Here is a 26599-nt window from a genome sequence, read left to right as displayed (position 1 = left end):
AGGCTGAATAGCCACCTCTCCAGGTGTGTCTGCTGTGTGGGCCCAGCCAGGTGCTCCCTCTGTGTCCATCACCCTAGACTTCCTCTGTTCTGTTTCACCAGGGCATTTGGATTTGGGGACCAGTAGCTCAGACACATTCAAGCGACACTTCAGCCAATGAACTGGGGGTTTCCGGCCACACCAGTTATAGGGTCATAGCCCTTGACCCGGGTGAACTCCTCTTCTGTCCTCCCAGCTTAGAGTCAACACTTTACAGAAGAGGTCCGTGCAGGCGGAGAGTGGGGGACAGAGAGGAAAGGAAGCTAGAAAGAGTTCCTCATAGTTCTGAAGCCCACACTGCCTTCTGCTCTAAGTTCAAATACAACTGGGACCCGGGCTGTATAACGCAAGGCCAAGGTGGCCTAGTGGTGCAAGGCATTTGCAAAGGAACATGCGGATCCCCTCCAACAAGGTCAGGCTCCCTCACCTGACAAAAACAGCTACCCTAGGAGGCACCAAGGCTTCGCATTCAAGAGCATGGCCTTTGGGATCAGACAGACCTGGATCTGAGCCCTGACTCTGCCTTCGACCAACAGGGTGAATTGGGGCAGGTCCCTAATCTCTCTGAGTTTGGGTCTCTTTATCAGAAAAAATGAGAACACCAACAGAACCGACTAAAGTGGGGATAATCATAGTTGTTCAGAGTGAAGTTGTGCAGAGGATCAAATGGGACAAGATGAAGAGGCAGTGAAGCCCGCGTCATACTCATGCACTAGTGCTTGGTCACCCAGGCCCCGCTTGCCTCTCTCCACTGTCACCGTGCATCCACTCACTGCTCACTATCCTTTCAAACCCAGGGAGCTCACTCTAAGGATTTTTTGGAGATCACTGTGATCTCCAACCAGCCCTTTTTCTCTGAGAAAGAGAGAAATTGGAAGGAGGGAGTATGAAAAGATAAAAGCTGAGTGTTGGGGGTGATATGCATGCGGCACCCAAGAATGGAGGCAAAAGAGACAGAAGGGAATGAGGAGGACGGGGAACAGACGGAAGTTCAAGCGCAGTGGTCGGGAGAGGGAGCCACAGCAGGCCGGGGCATGGTAGGACTGGGAGGGAGTGTGATTCTCAGACAACCCCTCCAACTGCTCTGAGCTGAGGGCAAATTCCAGACCCTGTGGCTAGCTGGGGAGGCAGTTCCCACCTCTGAACAAAGCCATCCCTGCTGGCTGGGAAGGCTGCGACCATGATCCACCTATCCCACTCTCATTTTCCAAAAGCCCCGGGAATCCCAGTAGACGTCTGAACAGATTTGTGGGGATTGGCTCCGTTATGAAGATTCAAAGGAGCAGCCTGTGAATGAGGCCCCTGCTTTCTGGCAGTTACCGTCTGCTTGGAAGGAGAGAGAGAGAGGCTCCGATTAAAATGGAAAAGGGGGGGAAACCCTTCCAAAAATAGAGACCTGAATGGATTTCTTAATGAGATAGAACTACTGCGTAAATATCTTCCACCCTATCTCACCCGTTCCACTCCCTTTCTTTCCTGTCTCCTCAGCACCCTCCCAATATTGAATCCAACACAATGAGTTGTAATAATGTTCTGTCGCCAAATTGCAACATCCTTTGTTCCAGAGGCCACAGTACCGGTAGTGCACTGAGCTGATTTCAGGTGCCACAACTTACAGAGAATGTGAGGAAATTGGGGTGGTTCAGGGACCAGTATCCATTTAGGTGGGAACACTTGAGGACAGGAGCAGTGAGGAAAGAGGAAAGAAACTGCGATTGTTTTGCCTGGAGAAGAAACGGCCACGGGGAGCTTTAATAGCCGCCTTCAGGCCTGGGGAAGGTATTTGCACATGTGCAGGGGAGCAGCCCCCTCAGGGTGTGGACAGATGGCAAGAAATCGTGCAGGATAACAGCACACAGGGCGTGCAGACGAGTCCTGGAAGTTGGCGGTGGCTGGAGGAGCCCAGAGTGCTATGGGCCTGCTAAAAGTAGCCTTGTCTTGGGCAGGAGAGATAACCACAAAGAGGCTCTATGAGGCTTGGGGGGAAAGCGAGTGTACCACTTTGCAGTCAGGTGTGTCTCTAGGGGTTTAGTGATTTATTGGATTGATGCTGGAGCTTGGACTGGTGTGGCCAAGGACCATGCTAGTGGGAGCACCCCAGTACCAACATCAGCAACATCTGGGTGCAGAGTGCAAGATGCCTACCTAGGAGCCCACTAGAGCACTAGGTACCCACGTGGGAGCCTGGAGCCAGGCAATGCGAGATGCCCACCTGGTAGCCTGCCAGAGCACTAAATGCCCACCTGGGAGCCTTCCAGAGCGCTAGGTGCCTGCCCGGGAACCTGCCAGAGCACTAGGTGCCTGCCCGGGAGCCTGCTGGAGTTCTAGATATGCACCTGGAAGCCTGTAGAGTGCTACATGCCCACCGGGGAACCTGGGAGCACTAGCTACTTGCCTGGGAACCTGGAAAAATGCAGAATCTCAGGCCCCATCCCAGACCTCCTAGATCAGATTTTGTATCTCAACAAAGCCCCCAAGTGCTTGTATTCACGTCAGTGTTTGAGAGGCACTTCCCTGGCAGAGAAATCATGAGGCAGCTTGTTCACAAACTAGCCAAGGAGCAAGGGGGAAGGGAACCTGTGGGTGGAGCTCTGGCTTGGCCAGTGGCCAGGGGCTCTGTCCTTCTGTGGGGCCACTGCTTCCACTTAGAATGCCACCTCCTGCCCTGAAGTGCACCATGGAGTTGTTCTCATGAGGCCACGCTGAATTCCTGCGACAACTAGAAATGCCAGGAGATTACATTTAGGTGGCAGCCTCTGCCTCACGGGTCCCTCAGAGGAGGAAGCCCAGGGCAAGCTGTGTTGCTGTCTTGGGAAGGCTGAGCTGCCCCACCAGGGCCCAGAGGACAGGACAGCAGGCGCTGCCAGAACAGCCCAAGGGTCAGGCTTTGCTTGGCTGCTGAACAGAGGGAAGGGGCCAGAATGATCTTAGAAGGAGGGGAGAGCTGGAAGGAGGCACACATGGAGCGCTCGATGCAGAGGTCTCTCCACCATTGTTTTCAGGTTAGGGCATTTTGAGGGGGAGAGTTTGGTTTTATAGATTTCAGGGTTTTTTTTCTTCCCCTTCTTAATGGAATAAGCATGTTCCCGTTTGAGCTCATAGCAGTCAAGTTGCTAATGAAAGGCAGGTGCCCAGAGCCCAGGGTTCTGATTGCCACCACATGGAGCAAGAAGGGGGTGGAGTGGGAGAGAGACTGCCGTCTGGCTCTGCAAACCAGATGGGACAATTGGGAAACGCTTATGGGGGCACAGAGGGAGTGAAAGTTCCGAGAAGGAGAGAGACACACAGAGGGGCTCTCTGGCAGCGGGGCCCGAGGGAGAGTTCGGGAGCCCAGAAGGGGAGGGCCACTTGGCATCAGTACCCCTGGGATGCCCAGCCTTTCTGCCTGGGATCTTGTGCCCTCACTTACTCCAGTACCCACAGCACCCACCCCGTTCCCCTCCAGTCCACCCAGGAGCCCACACGGTGCCGTCGATGTAGAAAGATCCCACTGTGAGAATGGCAGGAGAAGAAAAGCCTTGTTCTTTTTAAAGGAAAAGCCCAGAACTTTTTAAAGGAAAAAAATAAAAAGATAATTTGGTGAAGCAGAGTTTTAACTTTTCCTACTAGTTCCAAAAGGAGAAATGGAGGCCCTGAACTATGCAGTCGCCTCTTCCCCCAACACAGGAGTTCAAGTTCAGGGCCAGGAAAGAATCTCAGGTGTCCCGAACCTGCAATCTTTAAAGGGCATCTTTTTATTTTTAAAGAATACATTGTGTCTTATAGGTTTGCCAACCTCTAATCAGGCAAATGAAACTTTCACAAAAATCGAAGCTTGTGAAATCTTTGGAGAAAGAAGCCAGATTCCTATTAGTTCTGTGTGTGTGTCCCCGAGGAGTGACAAGAAGGAGACAGACACACATGGATGGGCAGGGGGTTTCAGAGGTGGGCGAGGGTCTGAGTGTGCCGCTGCGACACTGCTTCCTGCATGCACGTGAGAGAGATAGCACATGTGCATGCATGCATTGGTGTCTGTTCTGTTGCAAATTTCCCCTCACTGCTTCCACATGCTTGGGCATTGTCCCTTTGAAAAATCAGGATTTTAATGAAGTTTGTTCTGACAGGGAGTGAAGTGTGCAGCTCGCACTCCCTCAAGGACATTGAAGCCAAGGCATTGTCCTGCTTGCCCGGACAGGAAAGGGCAGTGGGCTTGGTGGGAGCACAGATGGCCTGGAGCCACCCTACTCCTCCCCAGCCCATACTGGAGAGGACTAGCCATTCAGGACGGGATCCCAGGGTGCTGCTGGGGATCTAGGAGCTTTCCCTGCTACCCCATTTCATATGCCTCCTCTCCCCACCTTTCCTTCAGGTCCTGAGCTGTGTCAGCCCAGACAGTGCCAACAGCCCCGAGATCCCAGTAAAGATCCTAAACTGTGACACCATCACTCAGGTTAAGGAGAAGATTCTGGATGCCATCTTCAAGAATGTGCCTTGCTCCCATCGGCCCAAAGCTGCAGATATGGATCTGGGTGAGTAGGTTGCCCACCCAGGGGCTGTCCTTGTGGCTGGTCCTGAACACACCTCACCTTCCTTCTCCTGTCAGCAGAGGCAGGACTGGGGTAGAGATCTGAGGGGGATCACCACTGGCTGGAGGGAGTCAGTCATGGCCGGACCCCCGCCAGGAGCCCATGGGGTTACCTTCCTGGACTGCTTGGAAGTGACCAGAGCTGGTCAGTGAACAGTTTGCAGAGAGGGGTCCACGGGCCACTTGGTAGTCTGTTGGTGATCTGCCTGGCAGGATATGCCTCTGGGGTCCTTTGAATAGCAGAGGAGTGGGAAATGAAGGAGTCATATCTGGAAAGAAGGGGATTTAAGGGCAGAGTCCGCTAGTCTGAGCTCCTGTGGCCCAAGGTCCTGCCACCGCCTCTGTTGTCGCCCGAGGCTCTTCCCTTCTGCTCAGTTCCATGCCTATAATTTTTGCTGACTACCTACAGCTTGAGGGATCTGGGTCAGTGATAGAGAATGGAGAGAAAGTATAGGGAAAATGAGATATGACAGCCTGCTGGGGAGAAGGATGACATTTTAACTGAATGTTCCATGAATATATCTCCCAGCCTCTATAAACAAGGGCATGCTGGTTAGGGCCACCTGTACTTAGAGCCAGCTATGGTTTGCATAAGCATTTCATAGGATGCCATCCTGGGGAAATCGTTATGGGGAGCCCCAGGATCTGAAGAGGCCAGCGGGGAAGAGAAGTGGTTCCAGCCTTGTGGGCCAGCATCAAACACATCTAGGTTTGAGTCCTGGTGCCGTCAAATCCTAGCTGTGTGACCCTGGTCAAGTAACCTGTGTATGCCTTAGTTTCCTAGCTATAAATGGAGATAATCATAGTGCCTGCCTTGTAGTAAGAATTCAGTGAGATCATGCATGTAAAAGCCTCTTTAATGCCATGTGTGGTCCATCATACACATTCAGTAAGTACTGGCTGCTGTCACTGATTATGAGGATAATACAAGGATACTGAGTGTGCCTGTTTGTTGATGCTGGGCATGGAGGGAGAAGCATTGATGTGTGTATGTGCTCGTATCTGGAGATTCCTGGCAACATAGTGGTGGGAGGACCCCTTAGACGCTTCTAATCCATCCATCTGGCCTCTAAGCTGGCTTTGGCTAAGCCATCCAAGACAGACGGGCATCTATGCTATTTTCTAGAATCCAGAGGGAATTTTCATCATCGCCTCCCACTGCCTCACCCCAACTCCCTCTGAATTCTGATGCCTAAAGATCCTTAGGATCAGGAAGTTGTAGTAACTCCTCTAAATTCTCACTTCTTCATTTAACCCCATATCCTCTCTGTTGGCTCTTGGCTGAAGGTGTTTGGCCCTGTGCTCTGAGCTTGGACGTTGAGGGAAGGAGATTGGGTGAGCATGTGTCTCCCTCCACTGTGGAGGTGTCTCTGAGTGTGCTGTTTCTGGGACACAGAGGAAGCCAATGTGTGATGGTGGTGGGGAGGGGTGTGGGTGTGTGCTCACATGTGTGCCCTTAGAGCCAGACTAGACCTGTGTGTCTGTGTGCATTTGATTTGCTTTTGCTGCCGTGAAGATCCCACAGACTCATGGGGTGAGGAAACTGTTATGGACCAGTGGGAGAGAGAACAGTTCCTGGAAGGAGGATTTTTGTGTTCCCCATGTCCAAACAAACAATTGAGTGGGATACTCCTTAATGGGTTTTTCCGGGGAGAATTGAGTTCGGTAGTGGAACCAGCTAGCACCCACTGTTCCTTTGTTTTATCTGTGGGCCATATAGCAGGGGCACCTTCAGCTTTCCAGGGCTCTTAATGCAATTCAGGTGGGAGGAGAGTCCAGACAGAGTGTGGCCAAGAGGGAGAGCTGTGAGTGTGGCCAAGAAGGAGCAGGCTCCTTCATGCTGGAAGCTGAGATTGCAAAGATGTGCCAGAACACAGAAGGAGCGCCTGCATGCAGCTGCATGAAGAGATGTGTGCTTCTGTGCTTAAGAATAGGTGATTTCCCATGGAGGGGCTCATAGAAGGCAGCCCTGTGAGCTTCGTCCTGAGAGTCCCTTAAAAAGCCTGGGAGTGCAAGCCCAGCAAAGCAAGTCTCTTATGGGATGCAAAGCCTCCTGAAGCCAGAGTGCTAGACTATCTGGAGTAGAAACAGCAGCAGACAAAGCAGGCGCAGTCGCTCCTGCCACCCACCATGATGAAAGGAAGCCCAAGGGCAGCTCTGCAACAAGGACCTGCCCAAGGGTGGCTGGTCTCCCCAGCTAGAGGCTGCGCAAGCCAGGGAAAGGCTACCCACTTCCCAGGGGAAACAGGTCTCCAGTGCTCACCATGACTGTTCAAGCTCCAGGCACCCAAACAAACAGAGGGGATCCCTCTGCCATCGCATTTGCTGTTGGGCCACACTTGGAGGAATAAGATCCCCACACCAGGGACAGATAACAGAGAGAAACAAAGAGAGGCCTGGGGCAGTTTGAACCTCAGGGCGCCCTCTCACTGGGAAGGGGCATCATGCTGAGCTGCTCAGCAACATCTCCCTGCTCGACCATGATGGTGCTCTTCTGAGAAGCTCCCTTTTTTCCTTTTAAATCTAGAGTTTGGAGCTGCCTGCAAAGCTCTAGGCTTCTTCTTACCAAAGCTAGATTGCATCGCAAGAAAAATGGGGCCTCCTCAGAGACCCAAATGCTTTTTCCACACTATTCAATCACAGCCCCCATGGGGAAAGAGAGGCAAGGCAAGTTGTTCCCATCATGTAGGTGAAAGTGCTTTGAAAGCCTAAGAGCAATTTACAAATGTAAGGTGTGACTACTTATGCCAAAGAGACGCATAGCACACTGGCACTCACTCAGCCCCATGTGCTGGACAGGGCCAAGACAGCACAGCATGCCCCCCGACTTTCTCCCCGCACCCGCTGTGCTTTCTTCTCCCACTGCTGAGGGCATCGAGCAAAGGCTGCCTTCCCTCTCCTGATGCGCAGGCCCTGACACGGCAGGAGCACCCATCTCAGGCCAGCTCAGCAGGAAGCAAAGACATTTGGCACCACCCTGTCATTGTCCCAAGTAAATCCAGCCCAACCCTCCCACTCTTGCTTGGCTTGTGGCTCCTGCCTGTCATCATCATTGTGGCCCCTGGCTTTGCCTGACTGCTCACTCCTGACGTGTCTATGCATTGCTCCTCGGAGCTCATCAGAGCTCTCCCACTTCTCTCCCTGCACTCCTCGCCAGACTTGTCCAGGCTTTAAGGAGCCAAGATAGAAAACCACGTTAGTAAGCGTTCTCCAAAGAACTAGAAACAACAAGGGTTGTGTGTGTGTGCGTGTGTGTGTGTGTGTGTGTGTGTGTGTGTGTATGTATGTATGTCTAGAAACAGAGAAAGAAAGAGAGATTCATTTTAAAGAAGCGGTCACACGATTATGGAGGCTGGCAAGTCGAAAATCTGCAGGGTTGGCTGGCAGGCTGGAGACCCAGGGAGGAGGCAACATTGCAGTTCAAGTCTGAAGGCCGTCTGTTGGCAGAATCCCCACTTTCTCAAGGGAGGTCAGTCTTTTGTTCCAGTCAGGACTTCAACTGATTGGATGGGGCCCACCTACATTATGGAGAGAAATCTGCTTTATTAGAAATCCACCCTGATATAAATGTTAATCTCATAGAAAGACACCCTCACAGAAACATATCGAATAATGTGTGACCAAATATCTGCGCATTGTGGCCCAGCCAAGTCGACACGTAGAATTAACTATCCCAGGAACCACAGGGCCCACCTTCACTGCAATCTGTTGGAAGCTGGGGAAGGACAGCAACCACAGCAGGAGGAGTTGGGACTGAGGCAGAGCTCTAAGGCACAGTGCCCAGGTAGCACTACCCCTGCTACACGTGAGGCTGTCCCCACAACCAGGTTTAAAATGTCCCTTTCCACCCACAGGTATCTGGGCAGGGTAGGTATCTGTTTGCATCACTAAACTCTTCAACAAACACAAGAAGACCCTACCCTGTGGCCAGCTCTGTGCCAGGCATGGGGGTGCCATGGTGCCTAGGAGAAGTTCCCCACTTCTTGGCAGACTAGCAGAGACAGGACATTTTTCTGTCTGAACTAAAGAGCTGTTTCCTCCTCCCTTCACTCCTCAAGGGAAATCATTGGTGCCATTCTCTTCCCCTGCACAGATGGAGAATCTGCAGCTCAGAGAAGCACAGTGCCTGGGCCCAGGTTACACAGCAGGGAGGTGGAGAGAACTCCCATTCCCTTCACACGCAGTCTCCTCTGCGGCCCATTTCCTCTCCCCTCTGCCACTGTCCGTGACCTCCAGAGGTTCCTGTAGTTTAATGCAAATGCTCTATCAATAGCCCCCAGAACTCCACCACCCTCTCTCTGTCTTGCAGCTCAAGTCGAGCGAGCTGAAAGGATATATTTTTTCAAATAAGCAATTCCTGTAGGCAATAAAAAGATACACTATCTTCCGAGTGAAATATAAAGAGTTCACAGCAGCTGTCTCCCCAGTTTGCATTTTCCTCTGCACCTGATGGGAAGGACAGATAAAGATAATGGGATTTTTCTTTCTTTTTTATTTCACCTCCCTCTCTCCCTGGAAGGTGGAAATGTAACAAATTGGATTGTGAGTGTGTCTGTCCTTTGTGCTTGATGCCTGGAGCAGGGCATCCGGCTGCCGGGCAGAGCTGCTGCGAGAGAGGTCAGAGCTAGCAATTTTCTCTTGGTGCCATGCATATGAATGCTAGGGTCACCTTTCCTCCTTCCCACTGACACCACCTGCCTTCTAAACTCTTCTTTGACCCACCACACCGCCTGGAGCCATGCCAGAGCCCTGTGTTCCACATTCAGGAATATCTACTAAGTTCTAGCTTGTCTCTCTTAAATCAGGAAGCGGGGCTCAGCCTACCTTTGCCTTTCGCTCTCCAGGCATCCCCAAATAGCAACAACTGACCAGTGCACAGCACTTAACAGTTTACAAAGATCTAGTACCTTCAGTGCAAATAATGCACTTCTATTCAGGAACTTCTTCTTTTAAGCACCAGGTGTCATAGTTCAATCATGTTATATTTGGGAACTTGCTGTCACAATAATTTAAAAAAAAAAAAAAAAAAAAAAGAACATTTTTAGATGTCACCCCTCCTGCTCCCAGGTGAATTTTCTGACCTTTTTAGCAGATACACTCTGATCTTCTCTTGGCTCTCCCAGCTCTTCTCTGGTGCCTGCTCCCAGCACTTCAGCGTGGCCAGGTGTTGAAGGTCTCAGGGCTCCCTGCCAGGTGTTTCCTTGGGTTTCACCTGCTGACAGGCGTGCAGAGCCACCTGCTGACAGGCCTCCTTCTCCACCCGGGGTTTGGAGGGTGGAGTGGGCCCTGTGCAGTGCTGGTGTGTGCTCCTAGTGAGAACCTGTTCACAGTTCCCCCAAGGTAAGGAAAGGTGGCAAGGGTGAAAGTCCAGGCATGCGGTCATGAAGGTGCTCCTGCATGGACTGTGCAGGTCGATTTTGCTGGCTCTGCCTAGCCTGGTTAGTGGCTCCTTCCACCCGTTCCTTTCTTCAGCAGCCCTTCCTGAAGCTTCCTGGGATGGGTCTGAGGAGAGATGATGATAGGAAGACTGGAAGTTGGGTTATTACAAAGCCTGAAGGGTCCCCAGCCTGGTGTAAAAGGTGCATGTGCACATGTGTGGGTGCATGTGTGTGTGTGTGCATGTGTGTGGGTGCGTGTGTGTGTGCACGTGTGTGTGCATGTGTGTGTGTGCATGTGTGTGGGGGGGTGTGTGCATGTGTGTGTGGGGGGGTGTGTGTGCATGTGTGTGGGGGGGTGTGTGTGCATGTGTGTGTGTGTGTGCATGTGTGTGGGGGGGTGTGTGTGTGTGCATGTGTGGGTGCCCTTGGGCCCACCTGCATGTCTACACTGTGAGGGCCAGAACTACCAGGTGCTGTGCGCCCTGGGGAGAGTTTGCCTCTCAGCATGGCACCTACCGGTGGGTAGGGGACTCTTCAAGAGCCAAGCCAATGGGGTCCTCCATGCCAGCATTTCCTTCCAGGTTGGCCTGTGGAGGATCTCTTTCCTCTCTATGCCTCAGCTTCCCACTGCCAATCACATGGACCCCCACACACTTGGAGGCAAGCCAGGGTCCCCCTACCTCTCCCCTTCCTAGAGACTCTGCAAGCACGACCTGGCCATCTTCTGAGCGTCCCCGAAACCCACACCCATGAGCATCCCTGAAGCCCATCTCCACAGCCATCTCCTGAGCATCCCTGAAGCCCACACCCCTGCCCCACTACCTTCACTTAGGTCCTCGCTGCCACTTCTGCTTTGGACAAAGGCAGCCATCCCGACAGGGCTCATGCCTCTTTGTCCCTCTAATAATGCTCTCCTCTCCTTATCCCCTCCACGCTCCATCTCCATGGCCTCAGCTTAGCCCCAGACACCTTGGCATGGCATGCTGGATCTTTTATAACTTAGCTCCTGACCTCCCTACACCTCTCCAGCCTCTCCTTTCAACCTTCTCCTGCTCAGACTCATCGTTCCCTAGAACTGCGACTTGAGTGCCACCTTTGGACCAGAACACTTGTTCCCCTGGCCAGCCAGCAAACACCTACTCGTCCTTCACAATTTAACCTGGGCAGCCCTTTCCCACCAGCTCCTCTTCCCTGTCTCACCCCTGCCCTGACCAGCGGGCTCTTGCACAGCCTCTCCACACAAGGAGTCTTCAAGGACTAGGGCTTATGTTTTATTCCATTTCCTTGTTTAACTACCTCTCATGCCCAGCTGGCCGTGCCCAGCACACTGGGGGCACACGGTAAGTAAGTGTTCTTTGCTGAATGAGTGAGCGTGGAGCTGCAACACCTCCTGGACCTGGATTCTCACCACAGAGACTGCAGGAGATGCATCTTGTGAGATGGGACTGTAGGTGTCCTCTTTTGTAGGAGAAGGTGTTTGTTTGTGAGGAGTCACTCTGCCCCGGGATTTGCTATGGCTCTCTCTGAGCTCAGCATCTCATAGCATTTGATGCCTGGGAGGTATTTTCCAGCTTCTCACTGTGCCCCATGGGCAGGCAAAAAATTCCCAAGAGGCTCAGCCTTCACGGGAGAATGCTGGCCATTGGCTGAGCTATGACATTGCCTCTTTGCTGTCCTAATGTGGTCACCTCCTACGGAGCAAGGTAGAGACTCAAAAGAGAGATATTTTTAGTAACATTTTTACAGGCAAGACAGAAGGAGCCCATCTGGTGAAAAGAGGCTGGATCAAGCACTGGGGGACCTGGGTTCTATTTATTTTCATTACTGTTATTAAAGCTAAGCACACATTGAATATGCAACAAAGCACAAAATTAGATACTGCCCTCACAGAGGGCCTCCTGAGGCTGATTCAGCCAGCCATGCACACCGTGAAAGGACCAGGGTGCTGGCCTTCCTATCTAAGGTGGCAGGGTTGTCTCATCCTCAGCTGACTCAACCTGGCCTTGGGCTCTTTACTTCTGGGGTGGGGATGAGATTTTAGGAGCCCAGCCATGCAGCTCAGGAGAGGGCACTGCTCCTGGGCTAGAGGGAAGCCACCTGTGATGGCCTTTGACCTTGGCTTTTCCTGGCCCCTGCTTTACTCAATAGAGTTCTATGGCTCAGACTTCTATGGAGAGAAGGTCAGGAAGTCATGCAAGAGCACTCCAGAAAGCTGAGCCCATGCCCACTACCTGATCTTCTTGAGACATTCTGTGATGAGTCTAGGGAAAATAGAGACCATAACTGGCCTGAAGAAGGGGTTTCAGGAAAGGAAGGAGGGCAGGTAAGTATGGAAGTGAAAGTGGGTTCTGGCCAACAGGGTAAAAGTAAGGAATTTGGGCAGAGAAGAGTGACATTAAGGAGTGGCTTTCCTTGTCAGCCTACTTGAATTATTCTGTGCCAGGGAATGTGGAGCCGCCCGCCAGTTATACTCCACCCTCTCTCCTCCATTCTGGGTTCAGCTGGGTGGGCTACTTGTGATCCTTGCTTCTTTCCTGAAAGCCTCAGGGATGGAGCTGCCCACACCAGCTGCCCGTCACTCTGGGCTCTCTTTCATCAGGACTAAGTTGTAGATGCTACAAAACAACAATTTCAACTACTACTTTCTTCTTCCTCTTCCTCTTCTTCCCCTCTCCTCCTCCTCATCTTCCTCCTCCTCTTCCTCCTCTTCCTCTTCTTTTTCCTCTTCTTCTTCCTTCTCTTCTTCTTTCTCCTTTCTTATTCTTTCACCTTCCTGATATTTCAGAAACAAAGCACATAGCAATTTTTTTCTGTCTAGGAGATAACAAAACAATAGGCTTGAGAGATCTAAAAGCAAGCTAAGTGTACTCCTTGATTCCAGCCCCCTCTCTCCATATTGGCTTTTGGGGAAACATTCCTGACTTTTTGAGATAATTCCCAAGGAGACATGACTATGCCCTACCCAGTCTTTTTGGATAGGGGCATGGAGGTAGGTGGACTTTCATTCTCATTCTCATTTCTGGGCATGACTCAGCCAGGGTTGTTGAGCATGGCCACCTAGGCTGTGCACTGCACTGCTCTAAGGGGAATTGTGCATCATGGAAGAAGACCTGCCCTGGGGCCCAGAATCAGTCACCACTGTCATTGCCTAGTTGGCCAGGCCATGTGGTTTATTCAGATGCTCCTGAGATGTGCTATAATTCTTTATCAGCAAGGAGTGCCCTTGCAGCTGCTAAGCTAGAGGCTGTCTCTCCACTGGCACCTTCTTCTTCTAGTCCTATCAAGCCCCATGGTCACTTCAGTGGAGGAGACTCCCTTGGGCCCAGCCAGAGGACTTAGTGTCCAGAGCTAAGTTCATTGCATCCCTCTCCCTACCCCAAATATGAGGAAAGCAGAATGCTGGCTCCCTTTTGTGTTGTGCCCCAAAGCTGTTCCTCCACCCCTATGTAGCCTCTGACTTTTAACCAGGTGCTGCTCACCATGCAAGCGGGGGAGGCTCACTGCCGTATACTCCCCAACCCAGACTGGTGTCCACCAGCATCCAACTGCACAGCACATCAGCTGTCTGGCCAGCTTGGAGAGATTCCTCTTCCTTTGCTCCAACCACTCAAAAGTGCATACATGCATACCTCCATAAAATAAAAAAACAAAACAAAAAAACTCAAGAAAAAAAACAACAACACAATAACAAGCAAAAACGCTAGTGACCAGATACCTCAGTGAGGCATTTTCCCCTTTGCCCATTAGTCTAACTGCCCCAGACCATAATCGCCATGAGCAATCCCAGCTGTGACATCCACAGGACTAAGGGATGGATGGTCCCCAGAGACTTCTTGCTCCAGTGAGCAAGCATGTAGTCCCTATGTTTTCATTCCTTTGACCACCTGACATGATGCTAAGCTCTAAATCAGGCAGCAGGGAAGCCCCAGGGACTGGAGGCAAGGGGCTTAGATTTTAGGAGCATCCCTGCTATTCCAAAGGGCATGCCATCTGTGAAATGGGGTTGGCAGCACAGACCACAACAAATGCACAATGCAGGGAGGAATTGGTGCTCTCTGCCACAAATGTGGCTGGTCATGGACCAGCCTTGGCAGGAGGGAAATGAGGAAGAGAATCTGAACCTGTGGCTCTGTGAGACATAGGAAGAAATCCCCGGTGGGTCAAGCAGTGACTGCCAGGCCACTTAATCTAGCAACTAACGACACTCTGAACGAGCCCAGCATTCTTTGCACATTTCAGAAGTATCAGCATCTGAGAGGCATTGAGCAGGATCTGGGCTGCCTGGAAACCAAATGTCTGGCTTCTTGGCTGGAACACATGTTGCATTTGAATTTAAGAGGCTGTTTTTCCTTTCTGGTGTATGTCCATGAGAATGGTGTGTGTGCGTGCGTGAGCTCATACATGTGTGTGCTGCATGAGTTTATGTGTGTCTGACATGCACATGGATTTTCATGTGTGTACACTTTGAGATAGGAATGTGCACTTCTCCACCTACACGTGATTTGTAGCAAGTATGGTGGTGGGGATTTGGTTGATGAAAAACAGCCTCCCATTTCCATGTGTGATCCATCAGTAAGTCCATGTATTATAGGTGTTTGGGCCCATGAGAATAATATGGGGATGTAAATATATCCTTGTAACATCAAACAATTAGGTGTTGGATAGATTACAGCGTTGATATCATTTACATAAACTTTGCAGGGAAGGGGATGTTCATGGGCATGAGAATGGGTTTTGCTGATTTTTTCCACACTCTTTGACCCAATCTCCCTGACAAGGGTGACACACTGCCAGTTTCACCCTGTAGGATATACCCCTGGAACAGGTCTGGGGCTGTTCAGTGACTGAGCCTACAGCGTTTATTTCATCAGCTCTAAGAGCTTCCAATCAAACAAGTCACCCTACCACAACTATGCCACTTTGCATTTGCCTTATGCTTTGTCAAAGCTCAGTGTTTTATTATGTGCCTCTTTTGTTTGGCCAATACTTTCTGAGCACCTACTTTTTACAGATGTAGCCATTCATAGCAAGCAGATGGGCAGGGGTGGATAAGTGATGTTAGCCCCATTTTGGTCACATAGTTTGTTGGGATCAGAACCAGAACTGAAACTCAGGGCCTCACTGCATTGAGAGCTTTGGCACTCCATTTTCACAGGAGCATGTGCTAGCACTTGCAATGGATACACCCTTGAGCTAGCACGGCGTAGGTACCTACACCGGGGTCCTCAGCTTCCCCACAGGAGGGGTCAGAGGGCCTCTCTGAGATGCCACCGCTCTCTTGGCAGAGTGGCGACAAGGAAGTGGGGCAAGGATGATCTTGCAAGATGAAGACATCACCACCAAGATTGAGAATGATTGGAAGCGACTGAACACACTGGCCCACTACCAGGTGAGGGGAATGTGGAAAGGGGAGGAGCTAGCCAACTACAAGTCCTTTGCCCTGGAAATCATTGCCCTCAAATAACTAACAGGGCTAGACACCAAGCCCCTCACCAGCACTCCATGTTCCCTTAGTGATCCAGAGGAAATTGACGTCTCCCAGCCAAGAAACCAGGGAACCCTGACCTCTTTGGAGATAACATGCTGACATGCACACTTTCTGCAGGGCATGGGCAGAGTCCCCAAGGAAGGCCCTCCTGAGAAGTTCCTCTGGGCATTTAAGGTTGGGTCATCTTCCAGGGAAGCACTGGGATTGAGAATGCTAGGGAGGAGCTCTTGCCAGAAGTTACTCCAAGAGAAGCCACAAAATAGAACACTAGTCAGTATCCAGATCTGTGTCTTGTTTTGCTCCAAGGAAAGCTGACAGTCTCCAAAGTCCCCTAGTTCTCCAGCAAGGCACCAATTGCCCCTTAGTGCCAAGTTCATCATGATTTGTCCTTATTATTTCCTGGAGTGGCAGAGCTGCTGTGCCTAGGCCCTGAGAAGCTTTTTCCCTGTAGGTGCCAGATGGTTCCGTGGTGGCATTAGTGTCCAAGCAGGTGACAGCTTATAACGCAGTGAACAACTCCACTGTCTCCAGGACCTCAGCGAGTAAATATGGTAAGATCCCACCGAGTGTCCTGGGGAGGCCCAGGTGTCCTGAGCAGCTGTTGTCATGCCAGCAGCATAGCCAGAAGGCAGGAGACTCTTGGAGAGGGGAGATGGGGCATCAGGCAGGCTGACCATCAGGGAAGAGAGCCAGGTGGGGGAAGAGGCCCCTGGTTTCAGTCGGTCACTCTGATGCATAAGCAAGAACTTCATCCACGAGCAAAAGAAGTAAAGCCAACTTTCATGAATGTCTTCCAGGCTGTGTGATAGCTATTATCTCACATCATGTTCATAACAATCTAGTGAATTAAATAATTATTATTTCCCCCTATTATGCAGATTAGTACGTTATAACTCAGGTGCACAGAGGCTAAATGATTTGTAAGAGCCACTGTTATTTTGCAGTGGAGTGCAGGTACAGACCAGGTGCGAGGCTCTGCAGTGGTGGGGAGAGGGTGCTGGAGGTGGGGTAGAAGCCAGAAGGAGCCCTGTTCTGCCCTATCTGTGTGCTTTGGGGCTAGTTATCTGACCACTATGAGCCTTGGTTATTTATTTATTTACCAGAAGAAGAGATTGAAAAATCTACCGACTGAACAGGATCATTCTAGATAATAAGTGGATGAATACAGAGAATAGTGCCTGCACACAGTAGGACCGCCATTTCTTTTTCCTGCTCAGTACTCATTTCACAACACTTCACAAACACTGGCAGGAGTTTCAGCAAATAAACAGGAATAATTGGCACAGGCCAGAGGGGAGGACAGACGAAGGTGAGCAGGTTACCTGGCGGTTACTCATCCAGTCAGCGGTTATTAAGGGAGGCAGGCTACCTGCTGTTAAGTATGTACTTAATTGGCTGCACAGAACACATCCTGAGACATGACTTGAGAACTCTTACAAGGAAAAGCATTAAAAAAGTACAGGCTTATATTTTTACAAATTGAATAATTAAGGGTTGACACGATGCAGAGTACAGGAAGGAGGGGGAGATCTGAGTGGGTAGAATTAGCCACAGATAGTTTCCTGGAGGTGGTGAGAAAGGCATCCCAGTTTCAGGGAATGCACCAAACCAAGGCAAGGTGACAGCACCGGCCAGTGGCAGGAACTATCAGACGGTCGTTGGCCTCTGCCGGAGCAAGGGATGCATGGTAAGGTGATGGGCTAAGGCCGTGTGGCCTCACATATGTTGGGGGGTGATCCTTGCCTTGGCAGAAAACATGATCCGGTACACGGGCAGCCCCGACAGCCTCCGCTCACGGACACCTATGATCACTCCTGACCTGGAGAGTGGAGTCAAGATGTGGCACCTAGTGAAGAACCACGAGCACGGAGACCAGAAGGAGGGGGACCGAGGGAGCAAGATGGTGTCTGAAATCTACCTGACCCGACTCCTGGCCACTAAGGTATCAGACTGAAGAACTGGGTGCAGGGAGCCCAGAGGCTATGGAGTGGGGCTTCATCAGCCCACAGAAATGCCAGAGTAGCCAGTACCCAGCATTCATGCTGGTGTCCACTCTATTACCCACCCCAGGAGGCACTGCTGACCAGTCCCCGTACTGAACCTCAGAATCCTTCTCAATCCAGCACTCCAGGCAAACCCTACCGATACATCAGTGTTGGCATGCAATCTGAAGATTTGTTTCTATCCCTTCTCCATGCCCTTCTGAAATACTGAGACTCTAACTGCCTCTTTTCACATTCTTCTGCCATGCCTTATAAAAGAATGATTTCTTCTCTGGGATATCATCTACAATCTCAAGTGGGGGAAGTCGGGGCTCCATCAGCGACTTCCCAGGCACCATTTCTTTTTTTTTTTTTTGAGACAGTCTTGTTCTGTCACCCAGGCTGAAGTGCAGTGGTGCAATCTCTGCTCACTGCAACCTCCTCCTCCCAAGCTCAAACAATCCTCCTGCCTCAGCCTCCCAAGTAGCTGAAACTACAAGCATGCACCACCACGCCTAATTTTTTTTTTTTTTTTTTTTTTTTTTTTTTTTAGTAGAGGTGTGGTTTCACCATGTTGGCCAGGCTGGTCTTAAACTCCTGGCCTCAAATGATCCATCTGCCTTGGCCTCCCAGAATTTGGGATTACAGGTGTGAGCCACCGTGTCTGACCCCAGGCATCATTTCTAATCCTGGTTCTGGGGACGTTGCTTGCCTGCAGTGCTAGTCTTTCACTCCTGAGACTGGGCTCAGTTCTGCTCTCTGCAGAGCCAAGTGAGTCACTGTTCATTAGCCAGTGTGAGTAATGCCCAAACAAAGCCAGCAGATTGTGTTTGTCTGCCCTGACCAAGTGAGTATTCATTAGCATTTGTGAAAAATGCTAAAATAACACCGCCAGAGGGTGTTCAACCAAACTGTGTTGTTGGCAGAGGAAGCCTTACGTAGGTCCAGTCATCAGTGTTATATCTCTTTTCCATGTGCAGGGGAAATTTAAAGCTGTTAGAGACAGATGAAATGGGAAAAAAATGATTTAATGCATGGACTTACCCAATTTCACCCAAGTGGGTTGGGCTGTATACCATCCTCCCCTGCCTAGGTCTGTGAGGCAGGTTTTAAAAGCCATCCTCAGAACTACGTGAGTTGAGCTGTGTCTGGACATATCCTGCCTCTCCAGGGCACACTGCAGAAGTTTGTGGATGACCTCTTTGAGACCATCTTCAGCACAGCACACCGTGGCTCTGCCCTGCCCCTGGCCATCAAGTACATGTTTGACTTCCTGGATGAGCAGGCTGATAAGCATGGCATTCATGACCCGCACGTCCGCCATACCTGGAAGAGCAATTGGTGAGTGAAGGGAGGGCAGGGGGCATATCGGGAGCCCTGAGCCCACCCAGCCTCAAGTCAATGGTGGTGGGACTCTGGACCTCCAGGGGAAGGGCTGGCCAGAGTCTGTTTTCATCAGCAGGGACTCTGAGCAGGCACATTCTCTGGTCCTCCCCATCCACTCTTCCTAGATTTTTGTGTTCACTCCCTCTCTTACTTCCCTCTAGTCAAATCTGTCCGTGCATCTTTCTTTCCTATCACTTAGTCAGTTAACAAACATTTATTGAACCAGCTGAAGAAGCAAGAAATAATATGCCAAATGTCACGGCCAGGACACTCTCCCATCCAAGTACCTCCTGGGTGCCTGTGATTACGCTAGACACTGAGGATCATGGGCTAATCAGACATGGCCCCTGCCCTCAATGAACTGATAGATGAGGGTGAAAGGCAAGGAAGTCTGCTGGTGTGGGACAAATGCTATGGAAGATGGAGGATGTGTCATGTGCAACCAGATCTTAGAAGGGCAACGTCTAACAGTGACTTGCAAGCAGTTTTGAAACACACCTAGGAACCAACCAGGTGAACAAAGGGCATTTGTATTCTATTCAAGCAATTGCTCTCTTCTCTTCCCATAAACTCCTTTTCCAAGCTCTGTATGATGAAGAGATCTGCCCTTAACCACTATGTCTTCCTTTGAGACAACAGGATTCTCCAAGTACTAATTGACACTCTAGGTGTTCTCCCCTATGATCCCCTCTCTCCTTTTAACATGGATCATCCCTCCTTTCACTTATGAGTAATTTGTATTTCAGGTTGAAATTTCAAAATCACACATCAGTATTCAGCACTTAGTACGGAACCTTGTGTAAAGCTGGGTCTCAGTAATTATTGATGAGATGCAGAGCCCAGGCGGTCTCTGGTTGAGAGCTCTACCTGAGGCAAAGCTGGCTTATCCTTTGTCCCATCGGTTCCAGAACTGCCTCCCTGTAGCTTTTCTATGGTGCCTGTCCCAGGCTCTTCTTCCCCAGATCATTCTTCTGAGGCAGTGTGGGCCTGTTGCCCAGCACCAACAACTGCTAGGATGGGCAAGGCATTAGGGCTCAGCCAAGCACCCTGGCACCTAGCCCTGGGCCCCAAAGCAATGCACAGATGAAGGCAGAAGTCAGGCTTTGGTACCAAAACTGTATTCAATGTAGTATGCTCTGGCTTCTCATCCTCTTCACCAGGAGAAGAGACTATCCCTGCTGAATATAAAAAACCAGGCAGGAACCAAGGTTGAGACCACAGAACTGAAGCATGGGGTTTGCTCCCATATTAACTACTAGTGAGAGAAGACTTTCGTGCCGGGGTTCTTCCAACCTTTCTGAAATAAGACTTAAAAATCTAGATTGCTCTCTCAGTGTAGCAAAACTTTGTGATATGATTTCCTCCTTTGAAAGCTGTGTTGAGTCTGATATCTCCCAGGACCTGCCTTTAGGTAAGATGTGTTTAACTCTTCTAGACTTCTTGGCGTGACTACTGGGAGCTGTTCGGTGGGGCATGTCCCCAGCCTACCAATCTGCTTCTGTTAGTGAGTCTTCCTACTTACTGCCTCCATTGAATGTTAGCAGCCTTCAGGAGATTAACAAAAACTGCTCTGCCCAGAACTTCTCTTGGTCCTAGCTGGAGAAAGTTGGGTCTTTCTAAACATTTCTACCTGCTTTTAGTAGCACATTGCAAGAATATCACCTACAATGGTATCTAAACCATTTGTTTTCACCCCATCCCTCCTGCTGGGGCAAGGCCACCTCCAGGGGTGCCATAATGTCCTTGGAGTGGAGCCAAATCTTCTTGGATGCCAGCTCTTCCAAGTACTCAGGTCTGAGCAAAGGAAATCCCAGAAAGTAGACAGTTTCCCCCAACCCTGAGGACACTTTCCCCCAACCCTGACTTGATCTGTTGCTATGCTGAGCAAGACACAGTTAGTCTGGGAATTTTAAGATCTGCATATTGACTTGGAGTTAATTGTCTCTGATGGAAAAATGATTATTTTTTTATTCCTGGCCCAAGGTGTAACCCACCCTCTCCCCACCCTCTTCTTCCACAGTTCCCTACCTCTTCTCTTTTAAATAAACCTCCTGCTCATTTAGCCTGAGTAGCTGCAATCAACCAGAGATTAGTGCCACCACTAAGGTTAATAATATGCTAATATTTCATTAGGCGGGAGCCTCGGGTGGGTGCTGTGGCTTCCCTGTTTGTTTGCTGTGCCTGTCAGCAAAACCGGCCTGAGGACCAGAGAGCACAGGGGAGAAAAAACTGGCAGAGCAAATGTGGACTCCCAGAGTCCCTTACCTGGGTGCAATTTCTGGAAGAACAGGAAGACGTAAACAGAGACTTCGTTAGCTGGGAAGTCGTGAGTCCTCCATTCAGGGCTCTGAGCCCAGCTGTCAGGAAGGCTGGGCAGCTGGAGTGATCCCTACTTTCACCTGGGTGTCGTGGCTCTCTGAGCTTTCCTGGGCGCCATCCCACTATTTCCTATTAGGGATTTCCAGGGATGAAGCAAACACCGCCAAACATTGTCAGACCTCAATGCTGCCTGCCTGAGTCCCGCCCTGCACACTTTGTAGGAACTTAATAGATCCTTGTCGACTGATTGGCAGTCTTGAACATTAGGTTTTCCTGTATTCATAGCATTTGCTATTTGTACATACTGGCTGCTGGGAGATAGAACAAGTATAGAAATATTATACTGGTTCTGTTGAAATAATGTAATTCAAAGAGTTTAAGTTCTAACAAGTAAGCCAAACACATAGTGAACATTCTAACTATTACCATCAGTGAGAACAACAACCAAAACAATAAAACATCAGGGGAAATGGCAGGAGGCAGAGGAAAGAAGTAAGCAATCCATTGCATGGTGCTTAGCCCTCTTTCCCACCTGCATCCCAGCAGGCTGGTTGGATGCCGTAGGATTAGAGCCCGCAGGGATGGCTACAGCCAAAAGGTGCAGAAGGCAGTTTCTCCCAGTGCCCCAGGATTGGGACATTATAAGCAACAGGCTTACAATAGCAGACTGCAGGGCACACTTTTCCCTCTTTGTCTTTGTTAATGCAGATTTCCTGTCTGCAGCCCATCCTCCACCCCCTTCCTCCAGGCCTCGGCCTGCTAAGAAACACACAGGCCAGGCACGGTGGCTTACGCCTTGTAATCCCAACACTTTGGGACGCCGAGGTGGGCAGATCAACTGAGATCAGGAGTTCAAGATCAGCCTGGTCAACATGATGAAACCCCATCTAGACTAAAAATATAAAAATTAGCCAAGTGTAGTGATGATGGGTGCTTGTAGTCCCAGCTACTCAGGAGGCTGAGGCAGAAGAATCGCTTAAACCCGGGAGGCAGAGGTTGCAATGAGCTGAGATCGCCCCACTGTACTCCAGCTTGGGTGACAGAGCAAAACCCCATCGAAAGAAAGAAAAAGAGAGAAAGAGAAAGAAAAAGGAAAGGAAAGACTTACACAAGTTTTAAAACTCCCACCATCAAGTGCCCCCTTTGTGAAGGCATTCTGGACACTGCCCTCAGGGTAGGCTTGATGCTTCCCTTGGTCCCACGTTGGACCCTACACATCCCTGGTCTTAGCACCAACAGTCATGCCGGTTTGTAGTTGGTTTCATATCTGCCTTTCTATGAACCCACCAGAATGCAGGCTTCTTGAGGGCAGAGGATGCGTCTCATTCATCACTGTATCCCCAGTTGCAAGCACAGTTCCTGGTGGGCAGGAGGTGCCAACTGGAATAAGCAGGGAGGGGAAGGAGGGAATGCAGTGGGGCCCATGAGGTGGGTGAATGTGGGTTTTCAAGCGCACCAGCTTAGAAATGAAAAATCAGTCAGCTACACTGTACTTCGCAGCCCCAGTAGGAGTAGGCTGAGAGGCCCAGGCAGGGAGGAAGGGTGTGACTTCTGCCAAGTCATACAGTAGATGGCAGAGAGTCAGATACAAAGCCTGGATTCCAAGCAATTCCTTAAAGTTTGCCAACTAGATGCTCTTGTACCAGGCTTAGGAGCAGACAGACAGAGAGTTAGAAATTCCACTTTATAGCATACATCATGGCTGCCTTTTAGGCCAAAGGGAAGATGATGAGCCCTGCCATCAAGGCTGGGTATCAAGTCCTCTCAAGTAGCTACCAACGTTATATCTCTGGATGAATTATTCAGCCTTGCCAGTCCTCAGTTTCCTAGAAGGTAAATAGGGGCCCTGCAGACCTGCCTCACCTCCCTTCCCTGGCACATCCCATCCCCAGCATAGAGAAGGCTCTTAAGTTCTATTAGTTCCCCAGGCTTCTCTCCTTCTCCAGAGACCCCTCCTACCCACACCGCAGCCCCACTGCCCCATCTCCCCTGACCGTCTGCCTCTTCCTTCCATGCAGCCTGCCCCTGAGGTTTTGGGTCAACATGATCAAGAACCCGCAGTTTGTGTTTGACATCCATAAGAACAGCATCACGGACGCCTGCCTCTCTGTGGTGGCTCAGACCTTCATGGACTCTTGCTCCACGTCAGAGCACCGACTGGGCAAGGACTCGCCCTCCAACAAGCTGCTGTATGCCAAGGACATCCCCAGCTACAAGAACTGGGTGGAGAGGTGAGTGCTGGGCCACGGAGTCAAGTCAGGGCCCCTTGCTGGAGCCAGTAGCTTCCTCGACGAAAGGTCCCCTCCCCATCAAAAACCAGCTGCACTTCCAGATGAGTCATTCACAAAGCCTGATCCTGCCACTGCAACAGCCACAACCCCATGTCCCAGTGCTGCTGTTCCCTGAAACCAGAATAGGAAAACTTGGCCAGAGGTTACCATGGTAGCTCAGCTTCCCTAGATAACAGGCCCTGGAACCTAGCAGCTGAAATGTCTTCTAGGCCCAGAAAGGAGATGTGGCTCCCAGCTCTAATCTTCACCTCCCACCCCCCAAAAAATAAATAAAAACTGTCATCATAACACTTCAAGGGGCCAAACTACATCATTGCTGCAGAAAAGGCTGGAGGCCTCTATCCATCTGCTCCCGTCTGGCTAGCAGTTCCCAGCATTCGGTGGGGATGTCTTTGTCACTGTCTGAACAGTTTCTCACTCTCCCAGCCCCTTGACTCTTGCATGAGCTCTTAATGCCCTGGTTCTTGCAGCATTGTGATCAAATCCCAGTGTCCTGCGGACCTCTCGTGACTGAAGGTCCCCCTATGAGCTGCAGGGCTGGGCTTTTCCTAGGGCAGCACTGACTCATGGTAAAGGAGGTTAATGGTTTGTCTCAGCCACATCAGCTCCATATGCCAAGCACCTGAACTAAGCAACCAGCTGAAGCTTTATTTATTCATCACAGCAGCCCTGTACTAGGGAGAGGACAGGAACTATAAGCTCCTTTTATGCCATGAAGGTGAAGAAATATACATGCAGAATGGGTAAGTAATCTGCCCAAGATGATTTAAGGAACCAAGATGAAACTAGATCCCAGGACTCTTAGCTGACTCCCAAATAACCTTCCTACTTATTTGCGTTACTTTCAGACAGGGCCTCTGCCAACCCATATGATGCCTCTGTATGGTTTAAGAAAGATGCCCCTTCCTACAGAATGAGGTAGCCCCACACCGAGTGCGTAGTTTGATGAATGATGGGCTTTGTCAGCCCCAGCTCATCCTCTTGTCCAAGTACCTTTGTGCAGTGAATAACCTGCACAACTCTACATGGCAGTCCTGCGTTTAGACTTTCTCTTTATTCCAAGTAGCTTAAATACAGGAAACCTAGAGGGAAGCTCAGATTTGGTGCCTTTTTGAAGAGTAAAAGAGTCCAGAAGGGGTTCTTGACTTGGTGACAAAATGAACTTTATCATTTTGCATATGATAGAGACAGTCTCTGTCTTTATACTTGAAAATTGCCTTCCCTTATAAAAAGGAAATAACTAAGAGGGAGTAGAGTCCTGGCCACCTCAGTGCATTAGTGTCACTAAAAGGGTTTGATTTTGTTTTTCCCTCTCCCCTCTGCTCTTTGATACCCTCTCCTCCTTTCCTATGGATGCAGGTGGTGGACGTGCCACCTCAGCTGTCCAAAAGGAAGCTAACTCTTTTGTCCTAGTGTCTGATTATGTCTGAGTCACCTAGACAGGCTCCCACCTCCTGCTATGCAGACAGTGGCTCACTCTTCCTACAATAGAGCTGCCAGGAGCAAGCCCTCCAGCCCCTCCCGTGTGGACAGCCAATTCTTCAGCAGGGAGAGGGGGAAGAGGCAGCAGCTGGGCTGTTGGTCATCCCTGTGCCACAGCGTCATTGTGATAGTGCCCCAGACGGGTAGGGGGGAACCAGGGCTGTGAAGGGCTGGGAACATTTATGAAGTGTCTGCATAAAGGACACTTCCCAGGAACAGGCTGCGTAGTCAGAGCTGAGGCTCATGCATGGGCTGAGCAAGTGGTCTCCTTTCTGCTTGGTGCTCAATGAGATTTGTGCCATGCAGCTGCTGCAGGTCACAGGTAAACTCAGTCCATTGGGTTATTTTTAGGAGTGATTTGATGGTTACCATTTCCTATCCCGCTCGTTTCTTAGCAACCACTGACACTCTCAAGGAAGTCATCTTTCACTTACTTGAGGCCCCAAATCTTTTCTCCTTTCCGGGACCGGGGTACAAAGACAGACGGATCGAGAAAACAGCACACAGACAGGGCTGAGGTCAAGCCCAGAGTGCTTCTTCACTTGGTGATAGAGGGACAAGTCCACTCCCACTCCCAGAGGAGGTATCCTCCGAGCTTGTCTGGCTCCCTGGAGGGGAAAGTAAAGTTCGGCAGGGCAGACCTCACCTGGGACCACAGCACACCTGATCTCCCACCTCCCCATTCCAAGGACATTGGCAGCCCACAGTTGAGGATGATGGTAGAGTGACCTGGCCACGGCTTGGTCACTTCTGAATTTGCTCCCCTGCTGTTGGTCAAATGGAGACAGTCCTTCCAGGACTGGAACTTAGAGGCTCACCGCTGTGGAGTGTGCCCTGCACGAATTTGAGGAAGGTTTTCTGCACCATCACAACTAAAAAATAGGGCTTACCCTGCCTGGTCCTCTCTTCAGAGCGGGTAAAAAAGGGAAGCATATAAATTCAGGAAGCCTCAATAACTCTTGGTTGAATGGCATAGATGATTCTGCCAGTATGTTGAGTCTTCTAGAAATTCTTTACCCTCCCACTTATCTTTTCGTCTGTCCTCCCACCTATCCCCCATTCATCCTTCCATCTAGTCTCCCACCAGTCTTCCCACCTGTCCTCTCACCCACCTTTGCGCCCATCCTCCCACCATCCTCATACTCATCCTCTCATCCATCCTCCCACCTGCCCTCCCTTCTCTCACTCATTCTCTTACCCATCCTCTAACCCATCTTCCTGCCTGTCCTCCCATCCATCCCCCCCCTGCCCTCCCTTCTCTCCTCTCACTCATTCTCTTACCCATCCTCTAACTCATCCTCCTGTCTGTCCTCCCATCCATCCTCCCACCTGCCCTCACTCCTGTCCTGCCATCTATTTTTCCATCTCTTCTCCCATATCTCCTCCGACCCATCCTCCTACCTGTCCTCCCTCCCACCATCTCCCCACCCATCCTCCCCTCCCTGCCTCCCCTCCCCTGCCTCCAAGTACCTTGTAATAACGGTGGTTTGTAGCCCCACTGTGGATTCCCAGTATTCATTCCCCTCATCCAAGAATTTGAGCTTTTGCTTATGGCCAAATCTGGAAAAAGGGAGAAGAGTCTCTTGGTTTCTGATTAGCAGTTAACTGCTACCTTCATCTTACAGACAAAACTCAACAGTGTCGTCACCATGAAGTGGCGTGTTGTGATC

At 50.5% G+C, this 26599-nt stretch overlaps 1 protein-coding gene across 2 annotated transcripts in view; it reads left to right on the top strand.

Annotated features, from left to right (window-relative positions):
* The window catches only part of PLXNA4 (plexin A4), a 457179-nt gene that overhangs the window by 416617 nt on the left and 13963 nt on the right, over window positions 1-26599 (top strand). For both annotated transcript variants that reach the window (XM_055284053.2, XM_055284054.2), the window contains exons 25-30: window positions 4388-4547; window positions 15267-15370; window positions 15921-16020; window positions 17221-17411; window positions 18623-18792; window positions 23175-23387. In XM_055284053.2, the coding sequence (XP_055140028.1) occupies window positions 4388-4547; window positions 15267-15370; window positions 15921-16020; window positions 17221-17411; window positions 18623-18792; window positions 23175-23387 (938 nt within the window). The remainder of the gene's footprint in view (window positions 1-4387; window positions 4548-15266; window positions 15371-15920; window positions 16021-17220; window positions 17412-18622; window positions 18793-23174; window positions 23388-26599) is intronic.

The sequence above is a fragment of the Symphalangus syndactylus genome, chromosome 6 (assembly GCF_028878055.3).
Source record: "Symphalangus syndactylus isolate Jambi chromosome 6, NHGRI_mSymSyn1-v2.1_pri, whole genome shotgun sequence".
Taxonomy (NCBI): Eukaryota; Metazoa; Chordata; class Mammalia; order Primates; family Hylobatidae; genus Symphalangus; species Symphalangus syndactylus.
Note: the sequence above shows the minus strand (reverse complement) of the source record. Positions and strands in the feature narration are given on the sequence as shown.